The sequence below is a fragment of the Aquila chrysaetos genome, chromosome 3, assembly GCF_900496995.4.
Source record: "Aquila chrysaetos chrysaetos chromosome 3, bAquChr1.4, whole genome shotgun sequence".
Lineage (NCBI taxonomy): Eukaryota > Metazoa > Chordata > Aves > Accipitriformes > Accipitridae > Aquila > Aquila chrysaetos.
In genome coordinates, this window is record NC_044006.1 from 55,581,080 (window position 1) to 55,597,701 (window position 16,622).

Genomic DNA, 16,622 nt, shown 5'->3' on the forward strand with positions numbered 1-16,622 from the left:
GAGTGCAGGGAGGGAACAGGGAGGCCAAGCACAGAGCCCCTTAGTCCTCTGGCAGCCAAGGAAGCCCCTTTCCATGTGAGGTCTGGGGCAATGCCATGCACTGAAGCCAATCCGCGTCTTTCCAGGCACTGCTCCTCATCGGCAGTCCTCACACCCCTTGCTGCCACCTCCCTTTTTCCCGCAGACCTGCTTAGGAGGTCCCTTTGAGGGGTTAATTGAGGGGGTGGTAGTTAAAAGCTCACCAGCTCAGCTTTCTGAGCATGCTTGAAAAAGACAGCTCACATTTTTTCCTGCACTTCATTCCCACTCTCTGGAAAAAGCATTTTTGTGATAATAAAACCAGCTAAACACAATCTACATAAGATCAGTATATGCTTGACATAGCGTACCAACTGCAGTGATGATGCTGAAGAGTCCGCAACATGTTCTGCAAGAAGATTTGCTCTTAAAGACATTGCAGTGAGTCAATGTATTTGAAACCTAATGGCTTCACACAGATGTTGTTTGCTTAAAATGGCTGGAGGGTTAAGTTCAGGCTTACTTTGTTCTACTAAATTACAGAACAAAAACTTGGCTGGTTGCTTAGTGAAATAATCTGTAATAGATACCATAGGACTGACTTTTTGTGTATATATGGGCATTAGAAAAGCAGAGTGGAGACTAAACACCCCTTCACCCCCAAAATCAAGCAGAATATATTCTCATAAGTCATATGGGAATTGCTGAAAAGTTGCAGACATGTTCGTGAGACAGGAGATATCCTCAGCTTTTTAAACAAAAAGCAGATGGAAAGGAGATGGCATTGATTCTCTGCAATCCGAACCAGTTGAGTGTGGAGGAGCCAATGGAGCAGATAATATTAAACAAGCAGCACCCAACAGAGCAGAGCAAGATGCTCCAGAAACCTTCGAGGCAAAGGGTGTATGTCCGAAGGACCGAGAACTGTTACGGTATCAGGATTTTCCCCTCTTGTGAGAGTCACTGCTTGTTGTGGAGCGTGGAAGATTCCCAGTCAGCCACAGCTGTGGTTGGAGCAGCCCAGCCGAGGGAAGAACATGGTCTCTCCCCCTCACTTTGTGTTCCTGCCTCATCTATCTGTTAGCGAGTATCTTGTTACATTAAACACAAATATCACTGTTAGTAATGTCTAAGTAAGTGCTTCATTAGTACCATAATATATTAAATGTAGAATTAAATAAATAGTATACTTTAAAAATATAAAGCAAACCATTCATTACAGCCAAACTTAAATAGGATCATTGTCATCTTCACTTCATCAATTAACTTTTCAATTCCATTGCTGATTTACTTGTGCCTCCTTCATCTGTTAGCAAAGAATTACTTCAGTTTAACTACTTAAAACTGTATATAAGGACTGAAGCTATATACACATATAGAGAAGCTTCTTAATGTATGTTACAATGCTTGATAAATAAAAAAAATAAATAAAAAATCCCACTTAAACCCCACTTTACTCCTCAGGTCTCCTGGGTAAGCCAGGCATAGATGGAAAGTTTCCACAAAAGATTTAGTTTTTACTGGTTTGGGAAAAATGTCTTTCTATTACCTTTGGACAGCACAGTCTGTACTACTACAGTGAAAGATGTTGTATAGCCTCAGCAAATACTGAACAGTCACTTTGAAACAACAGTGAAGCCAGAAGGTTTTAGCAGATGCTGGAACAAATTCAAGTCTCATGTCTTTGCCACCTCCTTCCTTCTCTCAAAGTCAATGAAGTGAATACAGCCCTTTATTTACGAATGAGAGGGATTCACAGATAACTCAATAGTCCTGTCACAGCTGCAGAGATATTTTTTCCTTTCGTTATCTAATTACTAAGGAAATGGTCTTCCTCAAACTTTGCAGAAGCAATGAATCAGTTGGTCACTGTGAAAAAAAAAATCACTGTAATAGATCATTAGTCTCGTTATCTTCTGGGGTCACAACTTCTCATCTGCTGTAGCTGAGCCTTATTTCCAATCCATCCATCTTACTAATCAACCTTCTTGTTGTTTCTGATCTACTCTGTGGTAACATCTATGTGTTTAAAGGTTTGATTTCTCCTCTAGAGTCTCCTAGCCCTTCCCTCTAGGTCATTTATAGTTAACGTAGTATCCTGCAGCCTCCTTAACTGCTTAATATTAAGTCCCTTGTGCCCAGCTACCTCGCGTTTATGCTTGTACCCATTATGCTTGAAGGGCAGGGCTTCCGTGGTGTCGTGTTCTCCTCTAGAAAAACAAATCTTTCCTAATTTTAGCCACTGAGAAAATTCAGTCTTTGTCTTTCTCCACAGGAAAGGTTCTTTCTGGTGTACTGAGTCAAACTGTGAATGTCTCATCCTACTACCTAGTTTAATGGTGCCATTTACCCATGTTCTGCCTGTTCTTGTATGCAGGGCATATAGCAGGGAATGATAGACTGTTGGATCATTAAAAATAATATCTTCTGGTTTTCATGTTAGTTGGCATGGGAGTGTTTGTTATAACAAAGCCATTACACCCTTGGAAGTCTCAGCAGACACCTGAGATATCTCCTGATGTCTCTTCTGCACCTAAAAATGAAAAAGATGAGTCCAGATCTAAGCCTGGGTCTCCTGTGAGACTTCATTGTTAGTTTAAAAATTTTTTTTTTCAGCTTTTACTATGCTGACCTAACTTTTTCTAAATGCTATTAAAATATTAAAAACCAACAAAAAAAAAATCAGTAAGGCTATTTGAAGAGCCAAGAGCTATCATATAAACTTCAAAATGTAAAATATCTACAAAGGATATGAGATTCATGGAAACTTTTTGCAACTTCAGATTATTTTCTGGTGCTGCTGGTCTAATGTGATAAGTGGGCAGATTGCTTTTGCTGGGAAAATGTTAACCTTCATGACCAGGAGAGCATCAGAAGACAGATGTTGTTTGTGCTTTTGCCATATACTTGATTTGGTTGCCTTTTACTTGTCTTGTGCAGGTATACAATGTGGTCTCCCCTCCCCAGGTTTGCTGTGAGGATTGCTTGGTATTTGGTCTTTACAATGCTGACAAAAAAGGGCACCCCCTGGCCCTCCCTGACAGGAGAAATGGGGAGTCTAAGGTTGATGTTTTGTTAATATGACTCTGAATATGAATTTGGGTAAACTGCTGAAAAGTAAGCTAGCCCCTGCAATGCACTGACCATTTCACATAGCATCCTGAATTCTGCTCTGCTGCTGTTATCCTGAGCTTGCTTCTGGAAAAGCAATACTGCCTGATGCAGTCCAGTTTTGGAAAGAGTTGCTGAAGTCCACTTTACAAACCGTTACTGAAACAAAGAACAATACATAACCAAATGAAATGTGGTGCATCAGTTAAGTAGACCAACATGATGAAAACAAATGAAACCATCTGAAAAGTGAGTTCAACAATTACTTCCATTCTTTTCTAAAAATCACTGTGTACAGTAGGGTAGCATCTTGAATAGTTAAATGCCCCTGAAATACGACATACAGGCAAAACATGAACAGTCCTTCAATATTAAAAGCATTCCTGCTGTGTCACATCATGGCGCCTGCATAAGCTAAATTCAAGACTTTTTATTGTCAAGAGGCACTACCGTTACACTACATTTTAATATGGATCTTTGCCCACAATCATAAATAAAACACTCACTCATAAACAATTCCTAAAGGCAGAGTGTCAGATGGTATTTAATTAAAAAAAGTTTGCTACAATGTAGTGGAATACCATAGGCCATGGCCAGTTGGGACTTTCTTTTCCCTGCATATCTCTAGGTGTTTTGTTGGTTCCCAAAAGGCTTTCTAGTTAATGTATGCCATGCCTACCAGAAGATACTTCTTGCTAATGGATGAAAAAACCACAGCTAAAAGGTAGAGAAAATCAGTGCCATTTTTAAGAGATGTCTAATGTGGGAAACACATAAAAGCTGTCAGGGCAAAAAAGTTGGAGAAGATGGAAAAAATTGTAAATGAGTTACAGAATGTTGACAAGAAAAAATTCTTGTTAACAACCCGGTGGTTAAATGAAAATTGTATTTGCTAAATACCTTTAAAGATTAAATCCATAAGTGACAACATATTCAAATGTACTGGTCCCTGTTATGTAAATTCTGAAATTTTCATAAAGCAGAGAATGTCGCTTGACACTTGATACTCTTAAAAAGTCTGCTGCATGGATGAAATAACTGGACAGCCTTTCTCAAACTCAGCAAGAAGCATGTGAAATAAAAGATGAATGTCTCTATTTACTAGACCGCTGTGGTGGTCATAGCAATAAACGGTTTTAAAAGGCTTTAATTTATAAAGTAATCTCCTGTTTTTTCTGCTCTCCAGACTGCTCCTGTGCTCTCAGCAATTAGCAGCTCACCACATACATTTGGAAGTGCAAGGCTGAATTACTTTTACAGAAAGCTGCATTTAGTAACTTGTTACAAGGCTGACGTCACTGAAGCAAAAGTTCAGTCATATAGGGATGTGGCAGAGGTTATCGTGTAGTACATTATTAATATACTGGGGGGAAAGATTATGTCGACTGCCTGCTAGTGACCACATACAGGATGCAATCTCCCCAGGGGATAAACACTCCTGGCAAGCACTGAAACCCAGAAATCTTCTTCGCAAAGCTGTTTGCAATTTGCAGCCAAAGCTATCCACAAATGCTGGGACCAAGACTACAGTCCTTGACAGCATACGGCTCCAGACATTTCCATGGGGGAAGTTTAATCTACAAGGATGTAGAAATATAAAACAAAGTATTGCTCAAAGTAACTGTTTGTCAGATCATGTGCCTCTAATTTGGGTTCCAGTGACATTACACAGCTGCAGCCAATGGATTCCAGCCAAGCCCAGCAGTCACTGAGGGTTTTTTTGGTTTAAATTTAGTATCTGAACATGTTTTGCCCATCATTAAAATGGAGAGTAATTGCTCAAAAGTGAACCATAGATGTTACAACTGCAAAGAACTTATTAGGTCACCTAGTCCCATCCTCAGAGCAATGCAGGATTGAAAAAACATTGCAACAAATACTAAACAGAGCTGTGTTTGTTTTCATTTTTTTTTCCTATTTTTTTTCTTTATTGTAATCATTAATCAGTATATTCAAAAGTTTAAAAAGCAACCACAAATGCCAGTGTAAACATGCTTCAGGTATATAAGTAATATAAAATATTGCACATACAAAAGTCCTATGTTCAGTATCTCCTTATGGTGCTATTTCATCAGAGTTGTGTAGATGATATGACTGTAATGAGCTAGCTGATCTTATTTCAGAAGCTGTTACACACAACAATTCAATATTTACAAATGCTAGAAGCACACTGTCTTTTTCATGGGAGGATGATTTTGCCTGGAATGTATGGGATACAGAGGTATGCAAATATGGGACAGGCTTGCTTTGTGGTGGTATTTATCAGCTGATCTCTCTAACCTACAAGGGGTCCCATTTGGGGGAAGGGGTCTGTTAACGGTTTTTGGTGGGAATGGGAAGTGGTTAGGCCTCCCCATCCAACGGTGCTTCAACTCCGTTTTCTGAGGCATGTGTCTCCTCCTCTCATTAAGTTTCATGGGCACACTGCATCTGATAAGCTAAAGACTTCATAAAGGTCTTCTTGCAAATTTGCCTTAGATATGAAGATGGAACACACCTGCCCAGGTTTCCTAGCTCCTGCTTGGATTTCACAGGTCAGTCTGCATGCAAGAAACGGTAAAACTGTAAAATCTCCTGTCAGACTGACAGAAGTGACAATGTCTTGTAGCTAGTCCTGTCTGAAGTCTTTGGAAGCAGAAGGGCAGTTACCTAAAAGGAGCCAAGAAGTGGCAGAATGGATGAGGCCATTTGCCAATTAAGAAGCTGAGGTGGATTGGAAAGAAAAGGAGCTCAGGGGAAGGAATGTGTGGTGTATGTTTCAGAAGATGAACAATCCCTCCTGAAGTTTACACAATATAGCTAATTTCACACTCACAGGCAGCACTGGAAGACTCAAGCTTTCAGGCACAAATTTGCACAGATCTGAGCTTAGACTGCCTGCTGAGATAAGGACCATTTGCTGATAGAACAGAAAGAATGAAGCCTCTCTTCTTCAGAATCCATCACCCAGAAAAAAAAATCCTAAATGTGTATTTTTACTCTTTACCTGAAAAGATGTTTCCTTCTTTTTGTTCATGCTTGGCTGGCTGGCATCCTATTTTTCTGCATGAATACAAATCTTGCCCACCTTCCTTGCAAGACTTTGCTTAAGAAAGAACTATATTCAGCCCTAAACTTTGCTGAAATCAACACTTTAAATATGCTGCCAGCTTGTAGACTAAAAGGAAAGGGAAAAAAAAAAAAAAAGCAAAGATTTCTTTAGGTGAACAGTGTTAGGGTCTATGACACAAATTAAACAGAAGATACAATGGCAGTAGCCATTCCATTTTAAGAGGCCATTTCAACAAAGTAACAGGGCAATGGCAAAGCAAATTTACCCTAGCCCAAAACCCCCAAGCCTTCTCAGTATCACCAGTGTGGCTGTGATAATTTAAGTCAGTGTTTCACAAATGACTGTATCCTGTATCAGCTGTACAGCTGTCAGTCATCAGCAATGCAAGGACAGGGTAACTCATCCCCTGCTCTATACTGTGCATGGATTTAGTTATCTGGGTGTGATACTACCAGCTCTGGGTTGAGAGATATGACATGTACTTGTTTATCATCTTGTAAGTGTTGCATAAATCTTCTGCTTTGCAAAACACCTTGTAGCCAAGAAGGATGTGTTCTGTGTGTACAATGGGTTTAGTTTTCTATTTACATGCAAGGTAAGTACATTATTTCTATTTTTTTACTTTCTTCTCTCAAAATCTAAGTTGATGATTATATCAGATACTTATCCTGAAAAGGTGGAAAAATAAATAATTGTGCCCCATCTATAAAGTTCTTTATAGACTACCTTTGTTTTTCAGAAGTACTTTCACAGTACTGATATATTGCTTGTCTCCCTGAGCTATAATTTCATAAAAGTTCTTATTCTTAGGGAGGTTTCAAAGGTATTCTGCATGATACAGTAGCGTTCAGAAGTTTTGTCCTGGTCCATCTTCTAGACAATACAGCAATGCAGGTGTTCTCTCCTTGGGAGATTTGGGCTTGTTCTGGAAGCATCTCAGTATACCACAGGTGTTCAAAAGCAACTGCTGAAATGTAGACTGACTGGAATATGGGATAAACTTACTGTTCAGTGGTGAGTATGTTTGTAAGGCAGTGATAAAGCTGCTTTCTTTGGCAAGGATGGCCATCATGTGGCATGTTCTCAGAACGTTGCATAGATCAGATTATGACACCATGTCACTTGCAGGTACAAAGGAAAACTGGTGGAAGGAATCCTTCATTTAATCCTCATCATGTTTCTAGACTCAGGCAGGGTTCTGACATGAACTGTCACTCTTCCTCTATGCATCAGTAGTCTTGTTATTTGTCAGTTGTTCCCTGTCAGCCATGTCATCTTGAGGAGGTCTAGGTCTGTCAAAGAAGCCACACTGTAGGAAACAATCAACAGAAACAAAGGCGTCATGGTAAGACAACCACAGGAAGACTCAGCTGCAGTTTGATTCTTCACTGAGTCAACCTGAAAGGTCGGATACAATCTGTGGCAGGCTGATAGACTGTGAAGCTTTTTTATTTCTATTCAAATCATTCCCTATGAAAAATGATAGTTTTAGGTACAAGGCATTGAGTTCCAAAGTATAGCTTTAAAAATTCAAATTATATGAAAGATGTCTTTGCAGGAGATGTAAAGTTGGTCTGAATGCTGATACCGGCTGACTCTAATGAGAAAACTGTTAATTTCAGTTCAGCAAGACATTCAGAAAAGTATTTAGACTGACAAATAGCAATAATAACAGAAGTGGAATATGTGTTGGGAAATGTGCACAGGACAGTGTTGTGACGTAGACTAAAGATCACTAAAGATGACATTCCTCTCACCTAACTTTAACTGCCTAAATGTTACCCTTTTGGTTGAAAGGTTGAAAGTCATGTAGGCTTCACAAGAGGTCAAAGTAGAGTACCACCAAAAGGTAATTCCTCTCATCCTCCCATGTTTTAGACATAGCTTTTTGCTGTTGTTGTTAACTGACTAGGCGAATCTGGAAAGTTAGCATAGGCTGGACACCTAACCCATAACCTTTAGGCAGCTAAACTTAAGAAATTATTTTTATTTTTTTTAATGGGAATTGAGAGGATAGCCAAAAGCTACGTTGGCTCCCTGTAATATAGCAGTTTCCAGTAACATGTCTTAAAACTTGTGAAGGGAGTGTAACAACCAACACAGAACTAGAAAACTTTAAAAACAGAAGATACAACATACTAATATAAAAGGAAATCTTCTAAAAATGAATTGTCAAAGCTGGGAGTGTTGTTACATGCTGACAAAAACTGGAAATCCCTGAAGTATTCACAGAAAACAAAGTTAGAGTAACTTCTTTTTGAACTTAAACATCCTGCAAAAGAGGTCTTGAGAAACAGAGTCAAACTCTGTATGCCCATTTATAACCAGACTTTAATAATAAAGGAGGACTTTGAAAACAAGTTCCCTGCATAAAGGTCAGTGACACTAACATGTCAGAAATGGAAAACAAAAAAGACACGTGTATTGTTGCTTTTGCTCCAAACTGTTAAAGATCACAAAATTCCAGCCTTTCTTTTTCTTATCTGTTAATATCTTCCAGTATCTTTCAGGTTTTTTTTAAGGCAACAGTAACAGTAATAATGCAACATACCTTCCATAGAGCTAGGGTCAACATAGCTAATACCAGTAGTCCAAGAAGTATTGCTAGTATTATAACCCATAAAGGGATTACAAAGGAGACATTTGGAGTGGACCAAATGACAGACGTTCTGATCTGAAATGAAAAGAATACATTAAATGAACAAAAATTAAGCAAATCTGACAGTAGAATACAGAGATTATAAGCATTCACTTCAATAGCATTTTGCAGATTAGAAATACACATTGCTTGGAATTCTCCCATGTTAGCTTCACTTACTGCAAGTTCCTTTCCACTTGTTCATGATAACTACTAGAAATGGAGTTCACACATACACAAAAGTCTTGTCGTATCAGACACACGAATCATTTTCACTTAATACAGAGTAGCAAAAAATACTCTTCTGTGCAAATGCTTCAAGAAGATTCAAGGAGCAAAGTTCTGCTCACATGTATGCTGGTACAGCCTAAGCCAGTATAACTGACTTATGCTGAATTACTCTGAAACAATGGTTGACTTCAGCCCAAACTCTTAATTCAAACCACAATAGATACCAGCTACATTATTCTTATTTTAATTTCTGCTGACACACCAGTATACATTTTTTCCTATAACTTGCGTTTCAGCTAAGCAGTCCAAAAATGAAACTCAGGCAGAGTGCATTGTCCTTGTGATAAAGCCTAATGCACAGTATGATGTTATGCTCCTTAAAAGAAGCCAAGCATACGGACTATTACCTAAATGGGAAACAAGCATGAAATGCTCTCTTTCATTGTCTGAGGCTCTAGAAAGCAGCAGGTGTGTATAACATGAGTTATCAAAGGTTTTAATTGACTTGGCAAACTTCTCTCTTTAGACCATCTTGACAAAGAGTAGTAATAACCCTTCTCTACTTCTCCTTCTGGGGCCATCCATATAAGTAACCTCCTCCTCACTCTCCCTTCCATGCCTTGTACCAAATTTATTCTATGCTCTCAGACTCTGCTTGGAAGGCTCCTTGTCAATGTCATTGAATATTTGCTCTCTCCCTGCTGCTCCCAAGTGGGAAGAAATGAGTTTGAGCTTTCCTTAGCTCCTTAGCCACAATTATGTCCCTTTAGTTTTAATTTATTTTGTCAAACTTTCCTCTTTATTGTTAGCCTAGGAAGTTATTTCTCTCTGGGGTTTTCTGTTGGAGCTCTCTCATTTACTCCTAGTCTCCCTTAAAGAGGGCAAGTGTGTGACAGATGGAAGTTATTTTCTTCATGACAAGATGAAATTGGTTTGCAAAGCAAACTGATTACACAAACTCTCAAATGATCTTCCTCTTCAGTGCTTGAGGTACAGCTAGAAAATCTACTCTTCTTAATAAATTTCTTGGCCCAGTCCCTGATCTGCACTCATTGCAAATTCTCTTTCTACTTTTTTTTTGCTATTAACTCACTGGTTGATGCACCTGAAATTTAGCACAATGCTAATTTGTTAATTTATGGAGCAGCATCCTAAGTTTGAAGACTGGATACAACTCTGTAGTCCAGTTCAAAATTAATTCAATTTCTGTGGCTCTCACTTTTCTCCTTGAAGATGGCAAATTTCAGCCTTTTTGCAACATATAGCCCCTTCCTCTCTCACTCTTTCTCATGATCAGCATACTTTCCTAGACTTTTCATTCTGCAAGCACCAGCAGATCTGTCTCCCAGCTACTGTCACACTTTATTGGAAGACATTTCGGAATAGTCCTTTCCACTAACTTCATCTGTGCAGCCAACTGTCCCCTACTCTGACACAGCGCTTGGAAAGATGCCAGTAGATCAGGTCTACTGATGCATGTATTTTAGTATCCCTCACTGTTATGGGACACAGATCATAGTTGAAATTAGGGATAAACTTTCTATGTGGGATACCACTTGCCTTCTACCAAAGCTTACACTGAGCGTTACACAGAAAATTCTGAGACACTGCCCAATCCTTCCGGGGTTAGCACTTTAACACTGACCTGTAACCTGAACATTAAGTGCTTGCAGTACTGGCCATATCATTGTTGATCTAACAAACACATTCAGCTAATATACTTCTCTGGTGCAGCTGTAAATAGCTATTACTCTAAAAGACTTCAAAAAGATAGCACATACAAAGAATAAATTCAAGTTAAACAGAATTAGTAAAAAACCCCATGAAATGCCACCCCTGGGTCCCAACAGATACCTTGCTGGTGTGATCAAGTGATCAACTATGCCACTGCAGGGATACCATTCCCTTCCCAAGCTTCCTCTTTTGGTTGCTTCTTAACCACTGCAGAACTTCATAGGCTCTCTGCATCATTAGATTCAGCAAGAACAGTCCTCATTTAGTAAGGGCAAAATGTTTTTGAATGGCTCTCCTTGTGTCTCAGAGCAGTAAAAAGGTCACCTGAACTGTCTGCAGAGATTTCTCCCAGAGAAAAGCCAGTTAAGGAAAAAGAGGAATGCAAGTAAAAGGCTTATCTGGCCAGGGAAATCAGAAGGGATGGAGTCATGATGGGCTGCACAAAGCCTGTAGCAAGCAATGAGCTCAGCTGTCCAAGGAAGAAAGCATCTCCCTTCTACTGCTTCAAAAGCCTCATGAATGCTTCCCTGAGGCAAGCCTTGAAGATCTGATCACATATAGCACAAAAGTTGGGAAGTGCTGATGAAAATTCAATAGGCCCCACAACAGCAAAAACTGAGATTGATTAAAAAACTGCAACTCATCTACACTGTGTGCTTCCTCTGTTGGCAAACTCTGTGGTGATACACGCAAGAAGTTATAATTTTTTTCATTATTATTTGAAAAGGATCTGACACTATCAACACACAGTGTAGGTACCTTACTTATGTAAGGTTTGAGCTTCACTACAGTTTCTGTTCTAACACTCTCACTTGTCTAAGCATGTTGCTGTGGAGCTGGAGCAGTAAAGTGATAGACCACTTACCAAAATCATCTTAACAAATATTTGTAAACAACAGCAAAAAGCAAACCCAAGCAGCGCTTTCTGTCCTCTCAAGTTTGACAAAATGACTGACTCCATTTTACAGTAAGATCAAACCTGAGGGAAGACCCATTTGCTTGCAAAAATTTGATTTAGCCATTTCTGGTATTGATAGCTTGAGCCAAATTCCTAGGTGGCATAATGTGACTGAGATAAATGCAACAGGAAATGGAGTCAGCATCACTGCTCTGGGCTGGAATGTACAACATCAGCAAACCAGAACAAAAAGACTCTAGCAAGCTGCTGGCCAGCTATGGATGGGTTGGTAGAGAGACAGTCTACTGAAATTGTACACCCTGAATATGGAAATTATCAGAGTGGGCAAGTACTTCTGTAGGAAGGATTTTTTTGTTTACAGATTTCTTAAGATTGTATTTGACTGAACCACATCTGTCTCCTTGGGCACCAAGTCCGCCTTCATCCAAAGGCAACTACTTCAGCACCACAGGTGCTCTCAGACAGGGGTGAACTAAGCTGCTGCCTGGGGTTATCTAGGATCTGAATAGCTCATAGGGCTGCCTACTGATTGCACAGGAGCACAGCAACTAGACTTTTAATGTTCTCCAGTTCACTGTTCAAAATCAGGTGGGGTCAATCCAGACCTCAAAGCTTGTTTGAGATCCTGCTGAAATCAGTGGCAACAGGCTATTTCATTAGGCTTTGGTAAAGCTTATAGTAGTGTATGCAACTACTTATGTAGCCATTCCATGTCTTCTTTTATGCACCACTTCCTAGATATTTGCTGCATTTGTGTGTTGTATTTTCTTTCCTCTTAGGCTGCGAAAACAGTAAGGCAACCTAACTCTTCTTGTGATATCAATAGAGCACCTATCAGCATGGATCCAGGTAAGGACATCTGGGTCTTCCTGAGGACACACTGTAACCAATTATGAGTGGTACAGCAGTACTCAGCCTTGCTTGTACTGCATGGGTTCATAATCCTCTCTTCCTTCTTCCATTGTTCTGCATTTACAGACAGTAGAGTGCAATTTACAGTGTAATTTCAGTAGCTCAGCTGGACCGTGACAGATGTTGAAATATAAACAAGAAACTGTGATCTTATAGAAGTGCAGAGCATCATGTTTATAATCCTTAGATTATCAGCAATGAGTAAAACAAACAGCAGAAATTAGGTCTATACTGTATCAAGCAGAATGCTGCTGCAAAGCTGCCACATCTCTCTTCTCTTGTAGCAGGAGTGAGGCCAATGGCGAATGAAATATTTGCCTGCTAAAATCTTAAGACCATCTTGCTGCATCCACACCCTTTTCACATGAATCCTTCTTTGTCTTAGGTTTTTGAAAGCAAGGGAAGGGTTGTGCTAAGTGCTTGAGATTTAATTTCTGAGCAGGGGATTATATGTAGTTGTCAGTCTCACTCCTGCCTGTGTGCATTACCAGTAGAATATAACACTCCTGGGCTGCCTCCTTTCACACTCTATACAAAGACTTGCAGGGCTAGTAATGCAATTCCTGGTGAACAGTTTGACACTGCAAATCCTGAACACCCACAGAGCTGAGGCAGAGGCTGGAGGGGGAGAAAGAAACAAAGCATCCCTTCAGTTTTGCCTGCCTCATTTCACCATTTCCACAGAAGACTGTCCCTCCTCCACCCCATGCTGTCCACAAGTGTTTTACATATGATTTTGATTTAAGACAACTTTGCATTATTCAGCTTGGATTTCTGTTCTTCTCCATGTGGTAGGTTTAGTACTGCAGGATCAGAGCCAAGGAATGTTTTGGGGGGGATTTATCTGTTTTCATCTAAGGTGGGCAATATGAAGAAGTGGAATTTTTACACAAGTGTTACCTGTTGGCACTGTACTTTAGATGCATATTGGCTTTCCTCTCCGTTCAGGACTAGAAGTCTTTCTTATACTGAACACTGAAAATAGTGGTTGCTTCTTTGTCAGGCTGGTGAAAAGCACACCTCACAGACTTGAGAGGAGCCATCTGACTTTTGACCTTTCACAGAGCTGAACGTCTCGTACCTTTTTTATGCAAAGGGGTGACAAGGAATGCCATCTGGCTCAAGCACTGAGATGAGGGTGAAGCCAACCAGAGAGTTACAGACAGAGCCTTTGTGTGCTGTTGGAAATAAAATCCAAGCTGGTCTTAGTACAGATGCTGTCTGATAGTCTTCAGAATTGCTGTTGTGGTTCCATGAAAGTCACTTGTTGCTCATGAAAGTACTTCTGTAGGGGGGCTTTTATTTTCCTCTTTTAAAATATGCCACAGTTAAGCACATCGTAAGCAGATAAAAGAAATATTAGGTTTTTTTGCTACTGATTTTTGTACAGTTTGGATTTCGTTCCTGATCTTGGTGCTACTCAACGTAGCTTCAAAATTGTCTTTGATTCCACTGGAAGGTAGCATAACGCAGATAAGAGCATATGTGGTAAGCTGCTGGTTCATTGGCAGTCCCTTGTGGATAGATGGGAATTAGGTTTTACTAGTTCAAACATCCAGCATCTATGATCAGAATTCAGTGCCTGTTAGTGGGATTCTCACAAAGCTATTTTTTCCCTCTTGTCCTTTAAAAGACACTTTAAAAATTAAAAATAACTTCTCCATAATTTAATTTGCTACTTTAAGAAACTATAGCTAACTTGATTATTATTCTAATGCTACCACTTTTACTGTCCATGATGACCTTCCTCTAATCTTTAGTCATTTTGCTAACAGAGACTGAGAAACAGGAACTCTTTACTACTCCTACATGTTCCCATCCAACCTTTGCAGCATGATGTTCTTGTATGCTCTGAAAAAATGCTCAAAAGCTCCCTTGAGCTTGGAATCATAATTAATATTGACATTTATGTTTACACATTACAAATGTTTGTGCAAATATAATTCATAAGGAATATAAGCACATTTTAAATGAAAGTACTATCACTGTGTAATAGCTAAAAAAAGAGTTATAAGCCTTAGTCTGAAACCAATATTTACTCACTGTAGGACACTAGTCAAACAGTTTAGACTAAAGGCATCCCCTCTAAAGGTCCTATCAAACATTTAAGAAAAGCAATCATATTTTATTAAACTCTGAAACTGGCTCAAGACTCACAAATTAAAATGGAACAAATTACTGCTTATTCTAACTCTGTCCTTTTTATTATAAAAAGTACTTTCACCTTGCGCATGAAATTCATTAAGTAGGATAGTATTATTTACCATAATAATACCTCTAAGAAAAAATGACAATTTTCTCTTGAATGATACAGCTGTTAGCAAGGAAATCCAACCAGTTGTACAATATATAGTTGTAATTCCAAGCCTATCGAGATTAATAGAAAAAATTTTATTGACATCAGTGGATTTTGCTTTAAGCTCCACTAAGTTCCAAGCTAATTTTCTGTCTGATGCCATTTTCACTCTAATGTTTTACTATAAAAGATTCAGATTTTCTTACATTTCCATAACCTTTCACACACCTATGTATCATGACCCTCTGTTCAAGACATAGACCTATATTCCATGATGATGGAAATAAAGACCTCAGAGCTGCAAATACGACTGCATGACTGTGTAGGTTACCGATGTGTATGGGATTATTCATGCCATTAAAATTAAATGTACATTACCAGCCTGCATAATTGGAACCCAGCATTGTATGAGTTAAATGAAGGGCATATGTTCTGTTCTTTTAGAATATATTATCTTCGCTATATAAACTGTAAAGTGTTAGCTGATTATTAGATATTTACTTTGGACAATTAGTTTTAAAATACTAAAATCTTTATTCCACTTCCACCCTTGCATTGTCTGAAAGAAAACCATAAACTTTCAAATAAATCTCTGGAAACTTTTAAAACACAACCAGTGATCTTTTTCAGAAGGAGCAAATATTAAGCATTGCCCAACTTCAAGCAAATATTTCTGCCTGCAAGTGGAACATCAAAAGAGCTTGTGCATATAACACATCAAGCTGTAGAGCTGGCAGGCATCCACTGCCATGTCCAGATATGAAACAACATAAAAGCGCTATCATTTTTCAACATTTTACAGTCGCCATTACAGGCATTTTGCTGTAAATCATCTGCAGCAAATAACAAGCATTATACTGGCTGGAGTAAGAGAATAAAATGCTTATCTGATCATTTGGTAGATCATCTGACACTTGTTGAGAACAGCAGGCTATCACCTGGGGTAAAGCACTTCAGTCCAGATGAAGGCACCACTACAGAGTTCTGCACAACATGTGTTTCTGGTATGGAACACATGCTGCAAGAAAATAAAAAGAGCCTGAGTATATCTGTCAGCTTGGAGCCTTTGAACCTTTCTGGATGAATACTGCATTAAGCATCAAATCTTTCTGGTGAACTCATGGTAGTCCTGATGTTAGAGGTTGGAGTCACTGAGTGTATGGGACGAAGATTTCACCTTGTGTCTTCCCAGAGCAAGTATCAATCAACCATTCAATCTGTGCTTGTTCAAAACAAAACTTTATAGCCTGTATCCTCTAAAATATATTCAAAGTAAGCTGTAAAGTATATTATTATGTTGGTTTTCCATATAAGAAAATATTCTGTTCCCTACTACCACATCTCAACAGACTGATATGATGTATTTGCACCATGATTTAACTTGGAAAAGTTTGTACTGAGCTTACCTTTTAAAAGAAGGACTGTAAATGATAAATCTTTATAAAGATGAGAACAATAAGCCTTCAAATTTCAGATTACTCTTATACTAGAATCAAATTTTGCACTCATATTTTACTTATTTATATCAGTAATGATGAAATAGAGTGAATTTTAACCATGGTATTAGACACTGTAAGAAGCAAATTACTTTAAATTGCTCCCCAAACTCAATGTTTTGGCACCAGCAAAGAATTAAATCAAACTTACGCCTCCAAGATTAATTTTTCATATAATAATCCAGGGCCATACAAATCTTGCTGTACAAATAAGG

At 38.9% G+C, this 16,622-nt stretch overlaps 1 protein-coding gene across 3 annotated transcripts in view; it reads right to left on the reverse strand.

Annotated features, from left to right (window-relative positions):
• Positions 1–1,113: 1,113 nt before the first annotated feature.
• Positions 1,114–16,622, reverse strand: part of ITGA8 (integrin subunit alpha 8) — a 125,062-nt gene continuing 109,553 nt past the window's right edge. For 2 of the 3 annotated variants that reach the window (XM_030010012.1, XM_030010011.1), the window contains exons 29-30: positions 8,733–8,855; positions 1,114–7,490 (exon numbers count right to left, since the gene is read on the reverse strand). In XM_030010012.1, coding sequence (XP_029865872.1) covers positions 7,404–7,490; positions 8,733–8,855 — 210 coding nt within the window. In that variant the 3' untranslated portion in view covers positions 1,114–7,403. Of the gene's footprint in view, positions 7,491–8,732; positions 8,856–10,534; positions 15,930–16,622 lie in introns of those variants that run through there. The other variant, XM_030010013.1, reaches the window with a different exon arrangement.